Raw genomic sequence first — 23,688 nt, 5'->3', positions numbered from 1 at the left:
CCCCACAGTCAAACATGGTGGTGGCAGCATCAGGTTTGGGCCTGCTTTTCTTTAGCAGGGACAAGGAAGATGGTTAAAATTGATGGGAAGATGGATGAAGCCAAATACAGGACCATTCTGGAAGAAAACCTGATGGAGTCCCCAAAAGACCTGAGACTGGGACAGAGATTTGTCTTCCAACAAGACAAAGATCCAAAACATAAAGCAAATGCTAAAATGGAATGATTCACCAAAAAACATATCAAGGTGTTAGAATGGCCAAATCAAAGTCCAGACCTCAATCCAATTGAGAATCTGTGGAAAGAACTGAAAACTGCTGTTACAAACGCTTTCCATCCAAACTCGCTGAGCTCGAGCTGTTTTGCAAGGAGGAATGGGCAAAAATATCAGTTTCTCGATGTGCAAAACTGATAGAGATATACCCCAAGCGACTGTAATCGCAACAAAAGGTGGCGCTAAAAAGTATTAACTCAATGGGGCTGAATAATTTTGCACACTCACTTTTTCGTTTTTTATTTGTTAAAAAAGTTTAAAATATTCAATAAAATGTGTTCCACTTCATGATTGTGTCCCACTTATTGTTGATGCTTCACAAGAAATTACAGTTTTATATCTTGATGTTTGAAGTCTGAAATGTGGCAAAAGGTCAAAAAGTTCAAGGGGGCCAAATAGTTTCGCAAGCCACTGTAAGTCAATAGTTTTATCGGAAAATATTTCTTTATTTATATGATCAAATTAGAATATATTTATTTATTTTTTCAGCAGGTTCAATTAGGTTCACGAGACTTTTTGCATCATTTAAGAGCACATTTTAGCTAAAGTTGATTTTAAAAAGTCCCCAATGGAACAGACAAATGCGCTTTGTGAGGACTTTGCAGACCATTTCAGAAGTAAAATTACTGGAATCAGGTCCAGACTTCAGTTTCTTCAGAAGGTTGAGACTCCATTCAGCCACAAACCAGAGCAGGCCGAGTTACCTTTTGGCCTCAAAGGTAAACCAAGAAAAGATTTCCCAACACCCTGTTTTTGGTGCAGGGGCAAGTAATATAGAGCTTTTCAAGTCACTGAAGACCTCCCAAAGCGCTTGACAATGTGCAGGATATTGTTAGCCTATACACAACTTCGTATTTCTCATTTGATGAAGTAACGTCATGGCCATGTGCTAAGGGGATGAGTTAATTATCTTAACTACCTTAAATTCCGGACTATAGAGCGCACCTGATTATAAGCCGCACCCACCACATTTTGTGAGGAAAACCGATTTTGTACATTCACAAGCCGCACCTGTATATTAGCCGCATGCGCCCAGATTGAACAAACGCAATTTAAACACGAAATTAATCCATACCCGATAAAGTCCAAAAAACATAGCCGGCTAATTGAACGAAAAATGATACCGGTACTTAAGATTTAATGCAAACCTGCAGAGTCCAGGTGCCCATTGAAAGTAATCCAAGGAAAAAAGTGTATATTTCCAAAGGTAAGGGTGGGAAAAATACATATCCACTATTGTCGGTCGCATCCACAAACACGTCTCACCTTTACTCCACTTCCCGTCAGCCCGCGTTTGCCCCGCCCCTTCTTTATCATTTGCTCGTACAAAACATATCAGAATAAGTTTCTAAAATAAATACATTACAAAAATATACAGTTGCAAATACATATTATACATGGTTACACATATTTACAAAGGAAGACGGTACACCGAGAGAGTTTTCAAAGCTTTAATAATAATATTATTACTTTCATCCTAAACTGTGCCTGTGAAGGGTAGCAAAAGGCTACTAGAAACACGCTCTCCACACATTAAACAGCTCTGTTGAAGAAACATACCGTACTTGCTGTAAGCATGGTAAACCGTCCTTATCTTCCCCCTTATAAATGACACCATCAAAGTCGTCTTCCTTCAGTATGGGAGAGAGACTTCGTCATAGAGACGTCGTCCCATACTACCTTATTCAAAAACACGCAAGCATCACGCTCGCAATGTAAAGATTATGTGTGGCAGCTCTGTTTCCTTCTATATCGGACTGCTCGATTGCGTTTAACCTGAATGTTGCGTCATGTGCCTTTATTTTTGCAATTTGCATGACGAAGATATGCCTACGCTAATTTAATTTGTGCACAAGCTAAGAAGTTGCAGTCGAAATCTTACCTTTCGTACTCGAGCGCCGCTGGCGGCCGTTAGAAAAATTACATAAATTGGCAGCATCACTGAATAAGCCGCAGAGTTGAAAGTTTGGGAAAAAAGTAGCGGCTTATAGTCCGGAATTTACGATACGTGTTTATGGAACAGTACTTTAATCATTGCCACCGAATTCCTTTTTGTTTTCTAGAATTACGGGGCCTTGTGTCAACAATGTCCTTTATTCTTTTGTGTGATTCAATTTTCCTTGTCGTGTAAAGAAATGTAGTTTGTCACTATCAAACACCTGCATTATGTATGTGTTTCTTTACTATTTTCTTTCGGGACTCATCTATCATTATCCATACCAATGAACAGAAAAATCAATAATTTAAAGCTGAAATTAAAATATGTTTAGAGTATTGCTTCCTTCATGATAGATGCTAGACACAATACGACGCTATGTCGAATACATTGGGGTGGGAAACTGTTAGCGCTAGCTGCTGGCTGAATCGATAACCCCCAAATTAGATTCTAAATTAAAAATACCGTATTTTCCGCACTATAAGGCGCACCGGGATATAGGGCGCACCCCGAAAAAAATAGTTTTTGGTCCTATATTTGACATACATAAGGCGCACTGGATTATAAGGCGCTACAATGGGAACATCAACAAAACAGTCAGATAGTTCAGTCAAACTGATTACCCCCTTAACATTCCGAAAGCTTGCAAAGAAGCAAATACGTGTCGTAGACACGTGCGGATGCGGTGTCCATACGATGTCACTCAAATGCATCGTTCCAAATATCATTCGGAAGGTTAAAGTCTTGGGATTCAAGAAATGCCAACCATTCCTTAGTTATTTTTTCTTTTTCGCTCGCAACTTTATTGTGCATATGACAATAAACACTTGGAATTGAGTTTAATTTAAAAAAAAGACCCATCACAGAAACATCAAAATCACTCTGAAACAAGATACTGGGAAAATATATAGCCGGAGTAGCTCACCGAAGTCGTTGTGTTCAATAATAATGTGCAACCATGGTCCTCTTATATCTGTGAGTGTAGTAAATCCAGGAGAGTAAAATATTTACAAATACAGTACAGAAAAGTGAAATACTGTTTTCTCTATGCCGTCAACCCAACATGCTATTCACATTCATCTTTTTTGGCCAATTGCAGGCTTTGTTTTGCCCCTTTAGCCTATGCCAGCCTGTAAATGATAAAAAGGATCCGCCCTCTTTACCTCCGAATAACTTTAGCCAATAGTGATCGATTCAACTGATGATTGACACATCTTTTTCGGCCAATTGCAGGCTTTGTTTTGCCCCTTTAGCCTGTGCCAGCCTGTAAATGATAAAAAGGATCCGCCCCCTTTACGTCCGAATAACTTTAGCCAATAGTGATCGATTCAACTGATGATTGACACATCTTTTTCGGCCAATTGCAGGCTTTGTTTTGCCCATTAGCCTATGCGAGCCTGTAAATGATAAAAAGGATCCGCCCCCTTTACCTCCGAATAACTTTAGCCAATAGTGATCGATTCAACTGATGATTGACACATCTTTTTCGGCCAATTGCAGGCTTTGTTTTGCCCCTTTAGCCTATGCCAGCCTGTAAATGATAAAAAGGATCCGCCCCCTTTGCCTCCGAATAACTTTAGCCAATAGTGATCGATTCAACTGATGATTGACACATCTTTTTCGGCCAATTGCAGGCTTTGTTTTGCCCTTAGCCGATGCGAGCCTGTAAATGTTAAAAAGGATCCGCCCCCTTTACCTCCGAATAACTTTAGCCAATAGTGATCCATTCAAATGATGATTGACACATTGGTTAGCCAATGAAACGCCGGTATATAAATCCCAGCATACTCAGCGGACTACTCGCGTTCGGGGGAAAATCTAGTCGGCGGCTGCTTGGATTAGTTGCAAGACTTTGCGACTTAATATTGATCCATAAATAAGGCGCACTGTATTATAAGGCGCATGGTCAGCTTTTGAAAAAAATAAAGGCTTTTAGGTGCGCCTTATAGTGCGGAAAATACGGTATATCATTTAAATCAATTTCTATACACTGCGTCGCAGCGTGTGAACGAACAAATGAATATTCAATATTGGCCCCAGCAGAGCCAGTCATTTCAGCACCATCATAATCATCATTTTGATCATCATCACCAGCAAGCAGCAATCTGCTGGACGCTGCTGAGATGCAGAGACAAGGTGTCTGGGCCACCCACTCTTGCTCTTCCTCCTCCATTGCAGCAGCTGTAATTATACACGGCGCAACACTGGCATCTGCGGAGGCAGATGTCAACATCACTATTTGAGTTCAATCGCCTCGGAGCGATGAGGAGGCGTTAAAGGCATGCTAAAGTGACAACATCCATCAAGAACGATGGAAAATGATCATCCTCCGGACAACTTTGATCACAGCGCGCTCCGTTTAATATTGCAATGTAGCAAGTGACATAAATCTGGATAAAAACAAAGGAGAACTAAGCAAAAGTGCACTCACAGGGTGGATTTTTTTCGGTCCTAGATTAACTCATGTTTAACATTAAACCCTACAGGATACAAGGGAAAAGTCTAAAATGTGTTTTTGATAATTTGAACTTTTATGTGGTACAAGAAAGATCTGTGAGTAGCGTCATGGCGCCACATATTTTTAAGTGATCGAGAACATTCATAGAGAGAACTCGGCTACTTCTTTGTCACTCTTGTAGTAACTTCCCCATGTCATTTTTATAATAGTAATTATATTGGCAAACTCAATCGAATGACTGTCATTTCGTGAATAAAACGTCTCAAAAACAAACGTAAAATAACATAAAATTCACCATATTACAGTATTCTATCTCATGGTCATGGCAAAGGTCAAAAAACATTACAAATTTTTACTGAGGGTGACAAAAGGTATGTCAGAGAGCAACAATGGGTTATCTTTCAGGTCTGAGCCCTAGAGGGAATTTCAGACCAATCCTTGGCCTTGTTCCCACTGGACTATCAAGAAGCTTTAGCAGGCTTTCATGAGATATGTGGTGTTTTCAGACAAAAAGAACAAAACAGTTCCACTTTTGTCCATACAGCACCTCCATAACAGAACTTTGCTTCAAACCAAGTTAATTGCGTATACATTTAAAAGAGTTGTATGGTGGATTACTGGCTAGCAGAGCTTCCTCTCTGTCAGAGCTGGCCCAAGGCATATGCGAGCTAAGCCACTGCTTGGGGCCCAGCCGCCATTAGGGGGGGGGGTGTCCCAAAAGTGGTTATCTTTTTTGGTGCCAACATTGTCACCATTGGCACTATGTGTGCCCACTCAAAAATACTGTATAGAAATACAACAAAAAATTGACGCAATAATTACAAAGCTTAAAAACAGGGACCTCATATATTATTTTGCTTTTATTCTGAAAATAAAAAATATTAGATCATTACTATATAAATACTACTACAGTAATATGATATAACAAAGTACTTCTCCATAATTATGTATTCAAAAAATACTACTTTTGAAATACTACAAAAATACTACTAAAGTACTGTTTTTGAAATACATAAATTATTATTTCATATTATTATGAAATACTAAATAAATACCAATACATAATACTATAATATAAAAAAACTATTAGAGAAATATTACTACAAAATTACTACTACAAGAGGTTTACAACAGAAATACTGCAAATTACACCTATAGCGATAGTCCAAAAATTCTCCTATGGAAATATCACAAAAATACTACAAAAATAAAGCACCAGCAACACTGTACTACAAAAATTCTACGGATATACAGCTATCGTTCTTATATGGAAATACTACAAAATACAACAGAGATAGTACAAAAATACTCGAATAAATAAAATAAAACTACAGTAATACTACAAAAATACCATATTATTAAAACTACTGTAATAATACAAAAATACTACGAAAATACTACGGATAGACAACAAAAAAAACCCACTTTCAAAATACAACAAAAGTACTACAGAATTACTAAGAAAAATACTACTATGGAAATACTACAAAAAGTACTTCACAAATACCATAAAAATAGTACTAAAATAGAACTACAGTGACAACAAAAAACTACAGAACTTCAACAAAAATCTGACTTCAGAAATACTAAAAAACCCTAAAAACAGTAATGCTTTAAAAATAAAGATAATAAAGAATTGAAGTGCTTAAAAAGGGACCTAAAATACTATTTTGCTCTAATTGTGGTCGTTTTAAAACCAATTTGATGAAATGAATCTAGTTCAAAAGAGGTACAACATGTCACATGTGGCCCTCAACTCAAAATAGTTGCCCACACCTGGAGTAGAACATGGAATGATTTCTAGTAGGTATGCAAATTACCAATTTATGGCCAGCCCAAAATCTAGTTTTGCTCAGGGCCCCATGAAAGCTTGGGCCGGTCCTGCTCTCAGTTCAGAGGTCTTGGGTAGAATTCAAGCGTGGGGTTTGCATATTCTCCCTGTGCCAGAGTGGGTTGCCTGTGTCAAAACAACTGGATGCTATGTCAATTGGTGTGCCTAGGAATGAGTGTATGATTTATTGTTTTTTTCGTCTCTATGTTTCCTGTATTTGGTTGGCAAACAGTCCAGGGTGTCCCCGAAGTCAGTTGGGAGGGGCTCCAGCAACCTTGCAAAATTCTACATAACTGGCTGGAAAATGAAAGCATTAGTCGTGGTGTACAGCGTTAGCCCCCGTTTTATAAGGGGCGTAATTCATTCTCGACCACTGGAGGGCAGCAAATTATTTAGTTTGAAATTTTAAACGATTCAAAACAAAAACTATTCCAGGTCCTTGTTCAAAGGTGCAGCTCGTTATTGAACCTCAAATTCTCCCTAATCTCACTTTTTTTTGACGTGATAACAGAAAACCACAGAAAATGTGTTTTGTTTAGTATAATTTCTGTGCATTAAATCTATTGATGTTGTTCACACAACATACAGAATTAGTGTTAATATATCTTTTAATCTGCACTCATATATGTTGGGATGGAGGCCTAGGATGCCTTACCAGCGATTAAAGGTAAAATGGGGCCTAGAAAATCCAGCTCGACCAGACAAAGGTGCGCCAGGATACCGACCCAACCTGAGCCTGACTATCTAATTTGATTTGAGCCTGAAGTAAACCTAAAATGTCAGACGCTGCCTTACTTACTGCCCTACGGACGACCATTTGTTAGTTGAATTTGTTTGCAAGTTGCTTCAGTGTTATATATTGTATGTTTAAGGTATATATAAATGTTTTAGGCTTGTATAAGTAACCTGTATTTTTTTGTACTAAAAACAATAAACATTTCATGAAATAATATGCTCTATTAAGATAAATAAAGTTGAGTTTAACTTACTTTTGGAAGATGCGCTTCGAGAAGTCCTCCTCCGTGGTAAAAAGTGTCCGAAAAAAAGCGTGTCGACTATTTTCTCAACTGCATGAAACTTTTTTATTCCCCTTTCATTTCAAAAGAAACGGCTCGCTTCTTCTTTACACTGAACACCAATCATTTTGAATGGATGCACGAGATATTAAACAATAAAAATGTCAAAGTTCTTAGCGTGCTGGACATAGTATAGACATTGACAGTATAGAATTTTTACACACAAAATAGGAAGCAGATTTTTTTACTTCCGGGTGGATGCTCAGTGACCTCTCACAGCGCCACACGCCAGTAGCGGCGAAAAGAAGCATTACAGTAATGTCCTGTACTCGGAAAAGGGTGCACACAATACAAAATGTAACTTACAGCAATGTCTGGATATTTTTCGACATCCCGAAAAAAATGTTCGTGTCTACTGATTTACGTAAGTCGAATGGTCGTAAGTCGGGGAGCGTCTGTATTCAATTGCGAGGACTCAGGAGGATGTGAGCTGATCTATGATAATACATTAAAGCCTGTCTTATGTAACAAAATCCAAGCTAAACAAGACTGTATAAACATTTAGATATGATATATTCCTATGTTTGCATTCACCGACAATTTAACATCATTGATAGAATTTTTTAAGAGGTGCCGGGAAATGTTTTGAGTATTATGTTCTTAAGAATCTAGCACGGCACTTAAAGGGAGAGAGAGGCTGAGAGACAAAAAAAAAACAATGACGGTGGATTATAAAAAAATGTCACCAAAAAAGAATCCCGAGCGAAACATAATGGTTGACATTTTAGGCCCGACCCAGGCCGATAATCTGGTCAGGTCGTACTGGGGTTAAGATCTAACATCTACCTGTGATGGACTTTAGGCAACATGTGTTGTACCTGGCACCTGTAGAATTGCATGAGCTATTTTGGCTTTTTGGATGACGATGCCGATAATTAGCAGTCCCACCAAAGCTTTGTGTCTCTGAGGTGAGATACACGGCACAGAGGCCACGAGACGGTTTGGGCCGAGGCCTTGTCACATTGTTTTGGATGCCCACGACGTCGTCGCAGGCGGGCGTCCTTTTTTGCCCACCCTCGGGGCGCGGGACAGCAGTCTGGCTCTGGCATTTCACACTCACTCAGCAGTCAAGGCCTGTGACCGTCCGCAGACTTCAGCGCCAACTGTTACCTTCTCCCCTCACCCCTTGGCCGGGCCAATTATGAATATTCACTTGCACTGAAAGTAATTCTGTTGGACATGCAACTGTCCTGGCCGATAATGTCAGCAGTGTTGTGTGGAGGATTTCAGGGGACAATCTGGCAGGGTTGGGGCCATTATTGTGCTGCCTTCTTGTTATTGTGGTTTCATCACTGTTTGTTTGTATTTTGTTTGGCAGACATGTGCACACAATGACCGCATCGAATAACGGGACACCATATAGAGTTGCAGCATATGGAAAAAAGACATTTTGAAATTTTGATGAATATCCAGACAGAGGTGTGCAGCATTTTATTTAGGGGAACAACGCTAAAGCTTAAGCAACAGTTAAAATAATTACATATTACACTTTGGAGGGGCAAGGTAAAAAGTGATTTAAACACAGGGTGTTTCAAAAATGTCGAGATCCTTTGAAAAGCAAATATCCCAGATGTGCACCGTTAAGGAAAATGCAGTTAAAAAGGATCAATGAACAAGATCTCAAGATTTATTCTTTCAAATCTGAATGAAAAAGATTCAAAAGCATTTGGACTATGTGAAAGATTTCACACTGCCTGAGACACGGCATACGTCATCGGTTATCCAGCCCCTGCCAAACATGCTGAAGCACAACTTGGGTAACAGTCTCCAGTAGAGTACTGTTTTTTTATATATGCAAATTATCTGCTCATGAGTTGGTACAGGAAAATATATTTATTTAAGACGATACATAATGATAATATTCAAAGGGTATCAATTTTTAAAATCCCTTGTATGATCAAATAGAAATACAGTATATCAGCAAATATCTTTGGGATGATTTTACAGTAAATAATTAATACATCTTACCCCCAAAAAAAAGAGGCTAGCAGGAAGACAGATGATCCGACTGTTATCCAGAAATATTTAATAATGGAAATAAAAGGTACAATGTTTTTATAGTGTTTATAAAATAGTTGTAAAATAATTCTTGTAATTTAATAATTACGTTTTAAATGCCATTATTTTGCGAATACATCATTTTACAATATTTAATTTAATGGAAATAGAGAGAGGGAGGGAGAGAAAGGGAAAGAGAGTGATAAGGTGAGATGGAAAAAGAAAAGAGAGAGAGAGAGTGGGTGAGACTGGGAGAGGGAGAGAGAGATTGAGAAAGAGAAAGAGTGAGAGAGAGAAAGAGAGAGTGTTGATGAGACACAGAGAGAGAGAGAAAGAGAGAGAAAAACAGACAGGAGGAGGGAGAGAGAGAGAGAGAGAGAGAGAGAAAGAGAGAGGGTGGGAGCGACAAGAAGAGGAAGAGAAAGAGATATCGAGAAAGAGAAAGAGCGAGAGAAAGAGTTAGTGAGAAAACGAGAGAGAGTAAGGGAGAGAGGGAGAGAGATAGAGAAAGAGAGAGAGAGAAAGAGAGTGAATGGGGGGGAAAGGGAAGAGAAAGAAAGAGAGAAAAAAAGAGAAAGTGAAGCTGCAAGAGAGAGAGAGAGAGAAAGAGATAGTGAGATGGAGAAAGAGCGAGATAGGGTGGGGAGACAGGGAGAGAGAGAGAGAAAGAGCCAGGGAAAGAGAGAGAGAGAGAGAGAGAAGAGAGGGAGAGAACAAAAAAACAGAAAGAGAGAATTATGTTAATTCAAAATCTAAAAGCCCCTGGAACATGAAAATGCCTTTTTTTCAGGGAGTCTAATGCGTGCCATTAGTATGTCAGACAGGAGTAATTACGAGGAGCGAGATGCTAAGCCGTAAAAGGATAACCTCGACTTGCAGTGTGTAACCTTGGCTCACTTCCTGTTTTTGTGAACACGTCTGCTAAGGACGCTTTCATGATGTTCACGATGGGGAGAAAAAAAGAAAAATGCAACCGTGTGATACGTCGCTGCTTCGCATCACCAGAACAAAGCGAGTCGCACGCAAATGGTGGCTAGATGTTAGTAAAGAAAAATGAGTACTTTAGCTCCATGATGCATTTCAATAGAAATAAGGAACAGAAACCTAATCAGGCCACAAAGAAAGCAACACGACTTTGTCCCTTTTCAGTGCTAGATGGCTAACACTTACAACATACTTTCCATTTTTCATAGAAGCAAAACACGATTTATTTACGCTGTAGAGAAGGAACAAATGCATATTAAAATAACTCCAGCGACGACAAAATTGAAAACACAGTATGAATTAGTGCATTTGTTTAAGAACGTTTACTGGATCTATTATTTTGGGCTATGAGGATACACTGACACAGTGAAAAAAATATTACACACACATAAATATATATATATATATAAATATATATATATATATATATATATATGGCTGGCAACCAGTTCAGGGTGTCCCCTGCCCACTGCCCGATGATTGCTGGGATGGGCTCCAGCACCCCCGCGACCCTACAGAGGATAAGCGGTGCAGCTAATGTGATGAGATAGAGAGAGAGAGTGAGAGAGATCTACATCTATATATATATATATATATATATATATATATATATATATATATATATATATATATATATGGCAAAAGGTCACAAAGTTCAAGGGGGCCAAATAGTTTCGCATATACCAGGCACGGTCGAGGGGCTTTCTCCTCACCACCAAAAAGGAACCATGTGCGGCTGAGGGGCTTTCTCCTCACCGCCGAGACAAGACCCAGGCTCGGTTGAGGGTTTTTCTCCTCGCTGCTGAGACAGGAACCAGGTGCGGCAAAGGGTTTTCTCCTCGCTGACAATACAAAAAAAACAGGGGCGGCCGAGGGGCTTTCTCCTCGCCGTCGAGACATTGATGTAGGAGCCTCCCCCTGAGTCCTTTGGTAGTCAGGTCATTTTCATTTCCTCTGTCAGGTTTGTTTTTTGTTTCTTGTTAGGGCAGTTTGTTTGTTGCTGTTTGCTCCTTTGTTTGTTTGGTACTTTGCTTACTAAAGCTCCATTTCAGAATGTGGTCTCTCTTGTTTGGTCTTTGTCAGGTTTGATTTTGTTTGACACGTCATTTGTTTTGTGCCCCCTTGTTTGTTACTGATTTTGGTCCTGGTTTTGTTAATAAATACCATCCTTGTTTTGAGCACTCCTGAATTCCCCACATCCTTATATATATACACAGATAAAAAATATTCCAGGATACGGTTTTCCCTATTGTCTTCTGATAGACCCATTTTTCTCGTACTAGCCTTGTCCTCAAAACGTAACACTTTTAAAACCTTTGGGTCAAACTATGGTAACATGTTTGTTGGTACTGTGAAACTCCACACCCATTTACAAATTGTATGAAAACATTCCTCTCTGATGACATTATGTCCATTTGTGAAATGAAGCCTAATTTCCCCGTTTGAAGTTCATTTCCATAGGCTATTGCATGTACGCTAGACCAAAAAAGTTACTCCAGGATTGACTGAATTCCGACCACAATTTACAATATCCATCTGTCCTAGTATTCAGTTATTGTTTTGTGTCCTGGTTTGCCAGGAACTGAAGCCTGTGAAAATTATTACTGGGTTAAAACAATTGAATGACTGGACTTGAGGACTCTTTCGCAAAAATGAATGATTTCAAGCTTGTCGGGCGTGATGACAAGTATTTCTTTATTGTTTTACAGATAACATACTTCACAGGGTTACCTTAGAGGTGGACATGTCCCGACACAAACTGGGTTCAAAGACGCCGGAGACAAAGGTGGGGAACAGGGGCCGGGTTCGAGGGGGCGGGGAGGAGGATGGACATACTTGGATCAAGCACACATTGTAAACAACTGAGCAATATTAGTCTAAAATGGCGTACCATAGAATAGAATAGGTGAGAGACAACAAAATGTAGAATAAGTAAGAAGATGTGCCTCTCGCTTGCAAAGACAACTTTTTACAAAACAAATCCCGGTCACGGACATTTTTCGGCTTTATTCTTGGAGTGTCTGGGAGTTAAAAGTAACCAGGTCGCTTTACTTCAGCGTCGGCCGCGTCGGAAGTGGATACGTTTGAACCGTAACTACGCCCAGCCCTCGGAATACGATAAAAGAGACCGTGTGTGAGAACGCTGTACAAACCTCCGTCTTGATTTTGTTCCAATTTCATTGTTTGTATCCCAAATGTCCAAGGTTACAAGCAGAGGAAAAACACTTGTTTTGTGGCCTTTGAGCTTTTCCACGGCAACTGTACACAGCGGCCTTTGTGTTTAATACTGTGAAGGTCAGTTCGGCTTTTTATACAGGTGGCGGCAGCAGGGAGGACCGATTCAGTTGGAGGTGTCCGAATGAACGCTACCAGGTCCTTCCGTGGGCGATGTCACTGATGAAGGGGTCGGAGCATCTTGCCAGCCGCCGTTCGTCTGTGAAGAAAGCACCGGAGAGCTTTTAAACAGAGGTTGATAGTAACTTACTCTGTTACATTTACTTGGGTACGTTTTGGGAAAATTTGCATTTCTAAGAGTATGCTTAAATCCCTATACTTTTACTTTTACTCAGAAAAAAACTGTACTTTTACTCTGCTACATTAGGCAACATTGAAGTCGTTACTATGTTACTCAATAAATCCCCTCCACATTAGTACGCGTCTGTCCGTCTGTGTCTATACTATGCCCAGCGCGCTAAGAACTTTGACATTTTTACTGTTTAATATCTCGTGCGTCCATTCAATAAGATTGGTGTGAAGTGTAAAGAAAAGGGAAGCAGCTTATTTCTAAACTTTAGTGGAATAAGAAAGCTTGATGCGGTTAAGAAAACGGTCGGAACGTTTTTTTTCAGCCTCTTATTACCACGGAGGAGGCCTTTTGGAGCGCATCTTCCAAAAGTAAGTTAAACTCAACTTTAATTATCTTTATAGAGTATATTATTTTATGAAATGTTTATTTTTTAGTACAAAACAAGAAAGTTTACTATACAAGCCTTAAACATACTTATATAAACCTTAAACATACAGAATGTAGCACTGAAGCAACTTGCGAACAAATTCAACTTACGAACGATTGTCTCGTTTTTAAGTAGGGCAGCGTCTGTAAATGTTTTTGCCACACTGTTATTGGGTTTTTGGGGTTATCCAAACCAGGAAGATGGCAGACAATCCTGTCAGCTCCAACTAGGTGAGCCTCATGTCATGTCAAATGAATACAAATTTCTCGAGATACCATATTTAAAAAAGCCTGTTTATATAATAGTTCATGTATTTTTGCTCATTATTGAAGTCATTATTGTTTTTTTTTCATGAATGAAGATTTTTTTACCACCAGAAAAAAATAAATGTTGTCTCTTTAACTTGGGGCGGCAGTAGCTCAGGAGGTAGAGCGATCGTTTTAGTATTAAGGGATCCCAGTTCGAGTCCCGGCTTGTCCGTGTTACATGTCGAAGTGTCCTTGGGTAAGACACTGAACCCCCAATACCCCCAATAAGCAGGTTAGCGCCTTACATGGCAGCACAGATCACGGCTGCTATTGGGAAATGTGAAGCACACTGTAAAGCGCTTTGGGAAGTCATTGACTTGAAAAGAGCTATATAAATGCAGATCATTTCATTTCATAACTCTTGTCCTCATGATTTAACCGCTTGTTGTTAGTGTTTCCAGATTTAAAGTATAACTTCCATCAAAATGAATTATAGTTTTCTTACTGATAGTTTTAAATGAATACTTAAAACATAACTATACAATTGTACAGCATGTCAAATAATTAAAACTAATGAAATAAAATAAAAGATGAAAAATTATATTTTAAACTAAAATCTTCTTGTTGTGTTCATTTTGTCATTTATTTTCCTAGAAAGTTTTTTCTTTTTTTTTCTATGTATTTGAAAATGCATACAGGTAAAAAAAAGGATAGTTCAGAAAAATGAAAAAAAAAAAAAAAAAAAAAACATATTTAACTTCGCAAAATGCTCAGTCAACAGACCAAGACAACATTTGCAGTGCAATACAAATCCATGATATAAAACCTATAAATATCCAAACTACGAGATTTACGTTTACACATCCTAAAAATATAGCATCTATATATATGTTTATATCAAAGGAAACTTTAATAATTTATAAAACAAGATTTAATTGAAATATCCTAAACACGAGCGGCTGCCTTTTCCAGCAGCTGCCCTATTGTTTTATTGTCTGCTCCTATCTTCGGTGTTTTTTCTTCCCGTTTTGACAACTACACTATGGATTACTTCTATCCTATGGACATGGGTTTTAACGCACAAGAAATGCGTGTATTCAAGGAATTTCAACTCCTTGCCCTGAAGAATTCTCGTGCCGGCGTGATGAAGGGGCCTATCATGGAGGAAAAGCCGGAGCTAGCGAAGCGGCTAGCGGCGTTATAAGTCTTCGGTACCATCTGTAATCATGGTAAATGCGAACTCACGACCAAATAAGATCATCGAGTGCTGGTGGAAAACATCGAAGCGCACAGGGAGCGCAGTTGCTGTGTTTTGCGGAAACGTGGCTCACGTTTAGAATTCCGGACGCTAACGTGTAGCCACCCGGAGCTACCCGGAGCAATCCGGCTTCAACGCCGCTAGACAGAGACACGAAAGCCGGGGGGAATTGGAGTGGAGGCGGACTTGCTAACACGAGGTGGTGTATCCCTGGATTTTCACAAAGAAAAGTTTTCCATCTGCCGCAGGGATGTCGAATTTTTGGACTGGCGTGACGTCATCCACTTCGCTACAAGCACCCCTAGGGCATCATGTTCATCTGTTAATAAACAACAGGGTAGACTGCTGGAAGTGTGAATTTTCCTACGGGGATGAATAAAGTATCTATCTATCTATCTATCTATCTATCTATCTATCTATCTACCTAGTAGCGTAAAATAGAATCCATAAGATATTGATGAAAAATGAACATTTTATATGCAGTATGTCGTATAAAACGATAAAGAACACAGAGTAAAATTGTTCTTATTTATTCTATATTTTAGAATGTATCCAAAGTACAACGGGTAAAATGTCTAAAACGAGCAAAATGATCTGCCAGTGACTTGTGAATTTTTGACTGGGAGGTTGATACTTTGGTTTAACTGGACCTTTTGCAACGGCGAGAGATAAAAAAACAAAGATATGATTTTATAAAATAAAACTTCCCCAGAGAAAAAGACTTCAATAGAGAAAAAGCATCTCCATAAACAACACGCGCACACACACCACACATGCACTCACAGTTGCACTCGCAAATGCATAAAAGATGCTTTTAAATCATCTTTACTTAAAATAGCACTATGCTAATGAAACTACTAAAAAGCCCAAACCTCAACATTAAAAACCATCATTCACATAAGTCCAAATGAATAATTTTTAGCTGGGGGCCAAGTGCTACAAAAAAAAATCTCACGGGGGGCTGGACTTGTACGAGAGAGAGACAGAGACAAGAGACAGAGACAGAGAGAGAACAAAGAAGACGGAGTAAGACAGAGAGAGAGAAAATTAATCGGAGTCAGAAAATGGGAGAGTGAGAGAAAAAGAGAGAGTACAATCGAGAGAGTACAAAAGAGAGAGCGAGTGAGAGAGCACAAGAGAGAGAAATGGTGGAAAAGGGATAGCAAGAGAGAAACAAGAGAGACAAATGCGATTGAAAAAGAAAGAGAATGAAATAATGAGAAATAAAGTGAGAAAAAGAAAGAAAATCAAAAGAATGAGAAGAGGGAAAGACGGATAGAGAAAAAGAGAGAAAGAGAGTGAGCATGAGAAAGGGAGGGAGAATGTGAGATAGAGAAAAAGAAAAAAGGGAGAGAAAGAAAGGTCATAAAGAAAGATAAAATAAGAGAGTAGAAGAAACAAACAGAAAGGGTTAGAGAGAGAGAGAGAGAGAAAGATAAGAGAGAGAAGAAAGCAATCAAGAAAGAGAGAGAAAACAAAAGAGAAAGATAGAGTGAAAGAAAGATTAAAATAATAAGAAAAGAGAAAGACAAATAGTGAAAAGGAGGGAAAAAGTGAACATTAGGAAGGGAGATAGAAAGGGAGAAAAAACAAAGAAAGAGAGAGATCAACGAGAAAGAAAAACAGGAGTGTTAGAAAGTGAGAGAAAGAAAAATGGAAAAAAGAAAGAGGTCAAGAGAAAGAGAGAGAAATAGAGAGAAAGACAGATAGTTCAAGAGAGAAAAAGAGATAAATAGAAAGAGAGATAGTTCCAGGGAGAAAGAGAGATAAATACAAAGAGAGAAAGAGAGAGAGTTCAAGGGAGAAGGAGGGATAAAAACAAAGAGAGAAAGAGAGACACATAAAGAGAGAGAGAGAGAGAGGAAGAGAGAGAGAGGGAGAGTTATGCTAGCACCGTTTCTTTGCGGTAATGCCTGGGTAACATCAAGTGGACATGTTTAGAACTGCAGCTCGTTTTTCTCTCGCGCTTCTCTTAGTGTTGTCTTGCGGGCCGGATTAAAAAGCATTGGCGGGCCTGATCTAGCCCCGTTTGACACCTGTACCTTAGGACAAGTGATAAAAAAAACTTAAAAAGTCTATTCTTCAAAGTCATCTTAAAGGTTGGATAAGGACCATTAGCGACATCAATCGCACTTTCAACTATTAAGTGTAAAAAGGGAACGGGCTTTCCAGCCGCCGCTTATTTCGCAAAGCCTGTTATTTAGCGTAAAGGCTGCCTGTCATGTCTTCCAAACGCGAGCGGGGAGGCGAAGAAAAAAAAGGAAAAAAAGAGGGACAAAACATTTCTTGGGCGAAACGACGATGACGCCCACCAGCAATTTGCGAAGGAGCAATTGTTATCTGGGGACGAAGGAGGAGAAGGTGAGGGGAGAAATGTCCTCCTTCACAACGCTTGCAAAGTGTTTTTCCTTCCAAAAGACTAATTGCGATAAATCTCAGAGAAACAGTAAGATTTGTACATCTTGAATATGCTGTCCTCTCAAAAACACGACAGAATTTTTTGGTTTCGGGACGGTAGAACAAAACCCACTATTATTCCCCAAAAAATTGGATTTTGGAGTTGTTTACTTATTTAGTTGTTCTTACATGGAACAGGGTTTGCCTATTTCATGGCCAAATTCACGCACATTTCTCAAGAGCCGTTAAGAGAAGAAATCTATTTTGCACATTCACAAACATATCTGCAATTTACATTTGTGATTTTAAATGGATCTCTTGAGTAAATCACGACTATACTTGTGGACTTTCCCCATATACAGTGAACAAAAAACACCCTGCTATTTTGCTATTTGTCTGTTAAAAAAATCATGCATTGTGATTTCTGGATTTTTCTTTTTAGTTTATCTCTCTCACCGTGGACATGCACCTATGATAAGAATTTCAGACCCCTCCATGATTTCTAAATGCAAAATGGCAGGGTGTTCAAATACTTATTTTCTCACTATACGTGTTGGGTAAAATGATGGGAATATGTGGCTTACACTTTTAGTTCCAGGAAGTTCTTCCCATTACATTTTACCGCTAGGAAACGCTACATTAATTTTTGGCATGGCCCATAACAAGTGCCTATTATTGATACAAAATCTTTACACTAATACACATTTCATTGTGCCTTGTTTAGGTGTAGCGACCACCAGGGGCAATGTCATACAAACTAAAGCCAGTTGCTATTAATCATGAGGGAAGAAATAAAATGGCAGAAGGAAGCCATCAGGAAACAGAGTCAGCATAATCTTTAAGCAGCTGTGTTATGAAACATTAGCATGCACTTCACCCAAAATTCAAGCACTTATTAATCCTCGAATACACAACATTGAAATTTTAAGGACTTCAAGCACCCGTACAAACCCTGTTAGAAGCAAAGATTTGTGATATTCTAGTAAAATGATTTTGTGGTTAAATGAGTTTATTTGACCCTACTTCGAAAAATTAACCTGGTAATAACATAGTTATAACATGATAAGGTGTTATTTTAATAATACATATCAAACTGGGTGCACTTTTCCCTAATGAGTCACAAAAATGAGCTCTCCGCTTGTTAAGGTCAAATATCCATGAATTAATTTTTACAACCTAGGACATTTAATAAAAATAAATGATTCAGGAGAGAATTTTCAGAATAGATTTGAAATTTGGTAAAGAGAGGGTATTTCGCAGTCTTCTCCTGTGCTCTTTGTAAGTTCAAAACTCATTGATGAATTTTGTCCTTGTTCCGAGTGACCACAAAAGTATAAACTTACACAAGACCTAAAAAACAAAGGAAACTATACAATACAGAAGCTCCCCTACTTACGACCATTCGAGTTACGAAAAATGGTAGATACGAAATTTTTTTTCTGAATGTAAAATATTTCTTGGATATTGCTGCAAAGTTAGATTTTGTAACGTGTGCACGCTTTTCCGGGTACAGGGCATTATTGTAGTCCTTCTTTCTGCCACTACTGCCGTGTGGCGCTATGAGAGCTCACCCAGCATCCGACCTGAAGAGGAAATCCGGCTTCCTCTTCCTAGTTTGTGTGTAAACATTCTATACTTCTCCAGTGCGCTAAGAACTTTTCTGTTTTTATTGTTTAATATCTTGTGCATCCATTCAAAGTGGTTGGTGTAAAGTGTGAAGAAGAGGCGAGCTGGAACTTTTGAAATAAAAATGGAATAAGAAAGCTTGATGCGGTTGAGAAAATGGTTAGATCGTTTTTTTTCGGCCACTTTTTTACCACTGAGGAGGAAGTATCCTAACTATTGAAGCCCATCTTCTTAAAGTAAGTTAAACTTTACTATATTATTTAATGAAATGTTTATTTTTTAGTAAAACAACAATACAGGTTACTTATACAAGCCTTAAACATACTTATATAAACCATAAACATACAAAATATAGCAACTTACGAACAAATTCAACTTACGAACGATTGTTCGTAAGTTGTGCAGTGTTTGTATATCAGCGTCGGTTGTTTTATTTGACTGTATGGAATGATTTGATCTGGATTTGTGTTCAAACCAAATAAAATAGGGCGGCTGCCTGTTTAGTTTTGTCTCACATCCCATAATGTAAAATGAACAAGGACATGATATGTCATCTCCAACTAACATCCTTGTTTGGATTCTAAAACAACCTTAAGGCGCTTCAAAAAAATCGTGCATTTGTATCCTCGACGTCTATTCAGAACCATTGAGATGCTGCGTGACACTATAAAATCATCAACTCTATGGCTTTTGATACGTATCTTAATACACTTCGCTCTGTCCAACCTCCCTCCTGCTAAACCTCAGTTTTGCATATTTCCGAAGAAAGATGTCTGTTTTTATTGCCGTGATTGCTCAATAATTGCAGGGGGGAGAGAGAGGGGGTTGGCAGAGAGGCGACTCGGGGTGCTATCCGACGTGGAGCCTGTTGCGCGATGCGGCGATCCTCATGCCTGCGTGTTCTTATTGTAACGGGCGCGAGGGTTGTTGCAGCCTTGTCAGTGCCACTGCCTGCGTAGATGAATGATCGGGCCAATGTGCTTGGACTGTTAGCCCAAAGCCTCGCTCCCTCTGTCCCCGCGACTGTCGTATTGATTCTGTTGAGCGCCGTGCCGCCTGTCGCTGCGGATATACATGTTAACACGCCGCCTCCGGTGCTGCCGCCCTTCCTGGCGAAAGAGAACTACAAAGCTTATTGTGCTGCAGTAGCGTAAGACTGAACCAAGTGAGAGAGCTATCCGTTTCAATGGACTTTTTCAGCCGTCTGTATTAATCCTCCTGTATAGTCTTTCGGGTAGAAATGACCAGCCACAAATGTTCCTCTAATCTTCCACGGGTCTGAGTGTTGACACAAAGTCGCCGAGTAACGCTTGAAACAACAGTGAGCAACAGCAATCCCAAGTGTGGCAACTAAGTCAATATCAAACATGTTCAAAACTTGACATCAAGTTACATTTTGCAGAGTTTCCAACAATGCAAAATTATTTTCCACTTTTGAATGAATTGCCTAATGGAGTATTGAAAAGGTTGTACGGCCCACAGACGTCATTTGTTTTTACAATTCTTTCAAAAGATTTCCATTTCTATTTTTCCCTGGTATCTTTTGTCGCATAATACTAACATCTTTGGGGGCTTATTTAGTCGCTTGCACGATACAGAACTGTATTTAATCACATTTTTTAGTGGGAGTACAATGTTGGCTAAAAGATTCACTTGATATAATAGGAAATTATTTGAATGCTACACAAACTTTTTCTTCTTTTCCCTGTTTTTTTTATTTTTTTTAAATTCCTTTAAAAAAATCTCGTGTTTATTTTTTCCTAGCTGTAACTTTTTTTTCTTGCTTTTTTTGTTCTCTATTACTTTTTTTCCTTTATTTGTTTCTTTTTTATTCTTTTTGAAGTTTTCCTGCTCTTTTTTTTTCTTTTTCTCTCCTTTTGTTTCTTTTTTTCTCAGCTTATCACTACTTTTTCATTTTGGTATTATTTTCTTTTTTGCTCTATTTCCCCCCTTCTTTTAAGTCATTTTGTGCATAATATTACATAATATTTGGTCACGTTGGGATTAAAGAACCAAAAACAAACTGAAGAGCCGTTTGGGGCTTCGAAAGAAACGGTTCTTTTTAGAGAGCCGAGCCGAAGAAGCAGGTTTTCGAAAAACTCTACTGACTCTACTCAACTTTGTTCTACTTCGACATTGACTTAAATACCACATTTTGAGCACAGCGTCAGGATAACACGTGTATTTTTACCTTCATGCACTGTAACTTTGACTTAATTAGCTTCTTAATTAGCAAGTTCGAGTCCTGATTTTTGTGAGCTGACTATATTTTCTTGTGCGCAGAAAAGCTCTGGGTAGCGCGCAATTGCACACACACGCAGCTTAGAGGGAACATTGCCAGCCACTATGTTAAAAGTCACCTAAATGACTTGTGACTTTTCCTAAATATGCGCTCACAGTAGAAAAAAGGAAATGATGTTTTTTTACACGGTCGGCACGCCAGATGGGTGGTTAGTGCGTTGACCCACGGTGCAGAGATTCAGGGTTCAAGTCCAGCTACTGTGTGGAGTTTGCATGTTCTCCCCTGCGTGGGTTTCCTCCGGGCATTCCGGTTTCTTCCCACATTCCATGTCAGGCTAACTGACCGGCCCGTATTTGTGTGACTGAGCGAGTGAGTTATCGGTCTCTGTGTGCCCTGTAATTGGCTGGCAACCAGTTCAGGGTGTCCCCTGCCCACTGCACAAAGATTGCTGGGATGGGCTCAAGCACCCCTGCAACCCTACTGAGGATTTGCGGTGCAGATAATGGATGGATTGATAGGTTTTTCAACATTTCTATGTAAGCTGTCCAAAAAAAGTTACAAAGATGGTCTTTGGGTCAAAATGACCCATGAGGAAAAACCTGGTCACAGTCAGTCCTGCCCTCAAAAGTCAGACTGGAAAACACAAACAGTGTGTTGCAAATAGCTGAATGGGTTATTTTTCATGTTTCTGTATTTGCATTTTGTATTGCATTGCTCTGTATTGTCTTAAATTCTTCTCTGGAAGGAATAAAACAAAGAATATTTAGTAATAGGACTAAATAAAGCATCCAAAACCCAATTTCCACATGTTTTCTTTTCTTCTGCTATAGGAATACAAGTAAAGGGGATAAATATATCACACATATTCTGCTGAAGGACAAGTTGTTTTTTAAGTAATCTGAAATTTAGTGTTTCAATTTAAATTTGTCTGCTTAATTGGGGGTTTTGTGTCAAGCGGTCATTTTGACCCAGAGGGCATTGGTTGTACTTCATAGAATATACAGTAAATTATGTAGAATCTGCTTTCAAAACTAAAATGAATCAAATAATTAATAAATTGTTACCATATGCAGAAATACTTCGTTGTAGTTATATATTTCTGAATGTTTTTACCGTATTCCCGTCTTCTTAAAGGCAAACTGGATTATCAATCACACTTTCAAATTAAAATATGTGGCAAACTTGGGGTTTTTACAGTGTGTCTTATAGCCCAGTAAATACTTTATTTTAGTTGTCTTGGTGACATTGTTATACAGTATTTGAATTTTATTTACATTACTGCTTTTTTTGTTCGACTCTCTTGGATATATTTCTGAAACAGAAGCTGTGGTTGAAGCATTTCTAAGTGTTACACTGATAAAGGTTTTTACGTTGTATTGTTTAGACTATTAGCACTTTGACTTCCTTTTCAAAATATTGTGACATGGAAGGTATTATAGTCGTTACGTTGACCTTATTATATGTGTATTTGTGTTACATTGCTGCTCTTTTTGGTTTGACTCTCTTGAATTTTGTTCTGAAACAGTTGTGATAAAAATAGTTATATATTTGGCTTATACTGTTGCACTTTAGTTATGAAATCAACTATAGATAGATAGATAGATAGATAGATAGATAGCATCCCTGAACTGAGAGCAATACAATAATAAAGCAAAAAGAATACAATATACAAATACCCAGTGTGACGTGCAAATGGCCACTGTAGCGTGTTATATAGAATATCTAAATAGTGCTACACAGAATACATATTGCAATAAAATTCGGTAATATGCAATGTAGGTGGTGTGGTTTAATGTGGGCTTTTACTCTGCCGGGTAGAGTTAAAGAGCCTCATGGCATGAGGAAGAAAAGATCTCTTCAGTCTGTCCGTAGTACAAGACAGTGACAGCAGTCTGTCGCTGAAACTGCTCTTCTGTCTGGAGATAATGCTGTGTAGTGGATGCGATGGATTGTCCATGATTGACCGCAGCTTTTCCAGTGCCCGTCTCTCAGCTACTGTTGTTAGGCTGTCCAGCTCTTTGCCCACAACAGAGCTCGCTTTCCTAGCCAGTATAGACTATTTTACTGTGTTTTCATCGTAATTAGAAAGCAATTCAAAGAGGAGGAGTTCAATTATTCAATATTCATGAGATTTCCAAGTATCAGTATCGGGTCGGTATCGATCAATACTATCCTGTATTCGCTTGGATCGGATTACTACCAAAGATAATAGTATCGCCCACACCTAGTCTGCATACTATGATTTGTGCACAGGCACCTAATGCTGAATCTATTGCACCCTGGTTATCCTGGAAGGGGGATTACCACTCAAGGTTTCCTATTTTCCTTGCCTGCATGTTGGTTTAAGATTAGGAGATGTTCTCATTGTAACCTGCGCAGTCCTTTGAGACATTTTGTAATTACGGGT

General features: G+C 38.8%; 2 protein-coding genes across 4 annotated transcripts in view; one reads left to right on the top strand and one right to left on the bottom strand.

Moving 5' to 3' along the window:
• dpp6b (dipeptidyl-peptidase 6b) overlaps nucleotides 1-23,688 on the top strand; it is a 697,001-nt gene that overhangs the window by 217,620 nt on the left and 455,693 nt on the right. The window lies entirely within an intron of this gene.
• Nucleotides 12,235-23,688, bottom strand: part of LOC148374558 (pre-B-cell leukemia transcription factor 1) — a 117,991-nt gene continuing 106,537 nt past the window's right edge. For both annotated transcript variants that reach the window (XM_088337871.1, XM_088337880.1), the window contains one exon: nucleotides 12,235-12,990. In XM_088337871.1, the coding sequence (XP_088193997.1) occupies nucleotides 12,898-12,990 (93 nt within the window). In that variant the 3' untranslated portion in view covers nucleotides 12,235-12,897. The remainder of the gene's footprint in view (nucleotides 12,991-23,688) is intronic.

This window comes from Urocampus carinirostris, chromosome 1, assembly GCF_059441175.1.
Source record: "Urocampus carinirostris isolate Australia breed hairy pipefish chromosome 1, RoL_Ucar_1.0, whole genome shotgun sequence".
NCBI lineage: Eukaryota > Metazoa > Chordata > Actinopteri > Syngnathiformes > Syngnathidae > Urocampus > Urocampus carinirostris.
The sequence above is the reverse complement of the archived record's forward strand: the minus strand, read 5'-3'. Positions and strand labels throughout refer to the sequence as shown.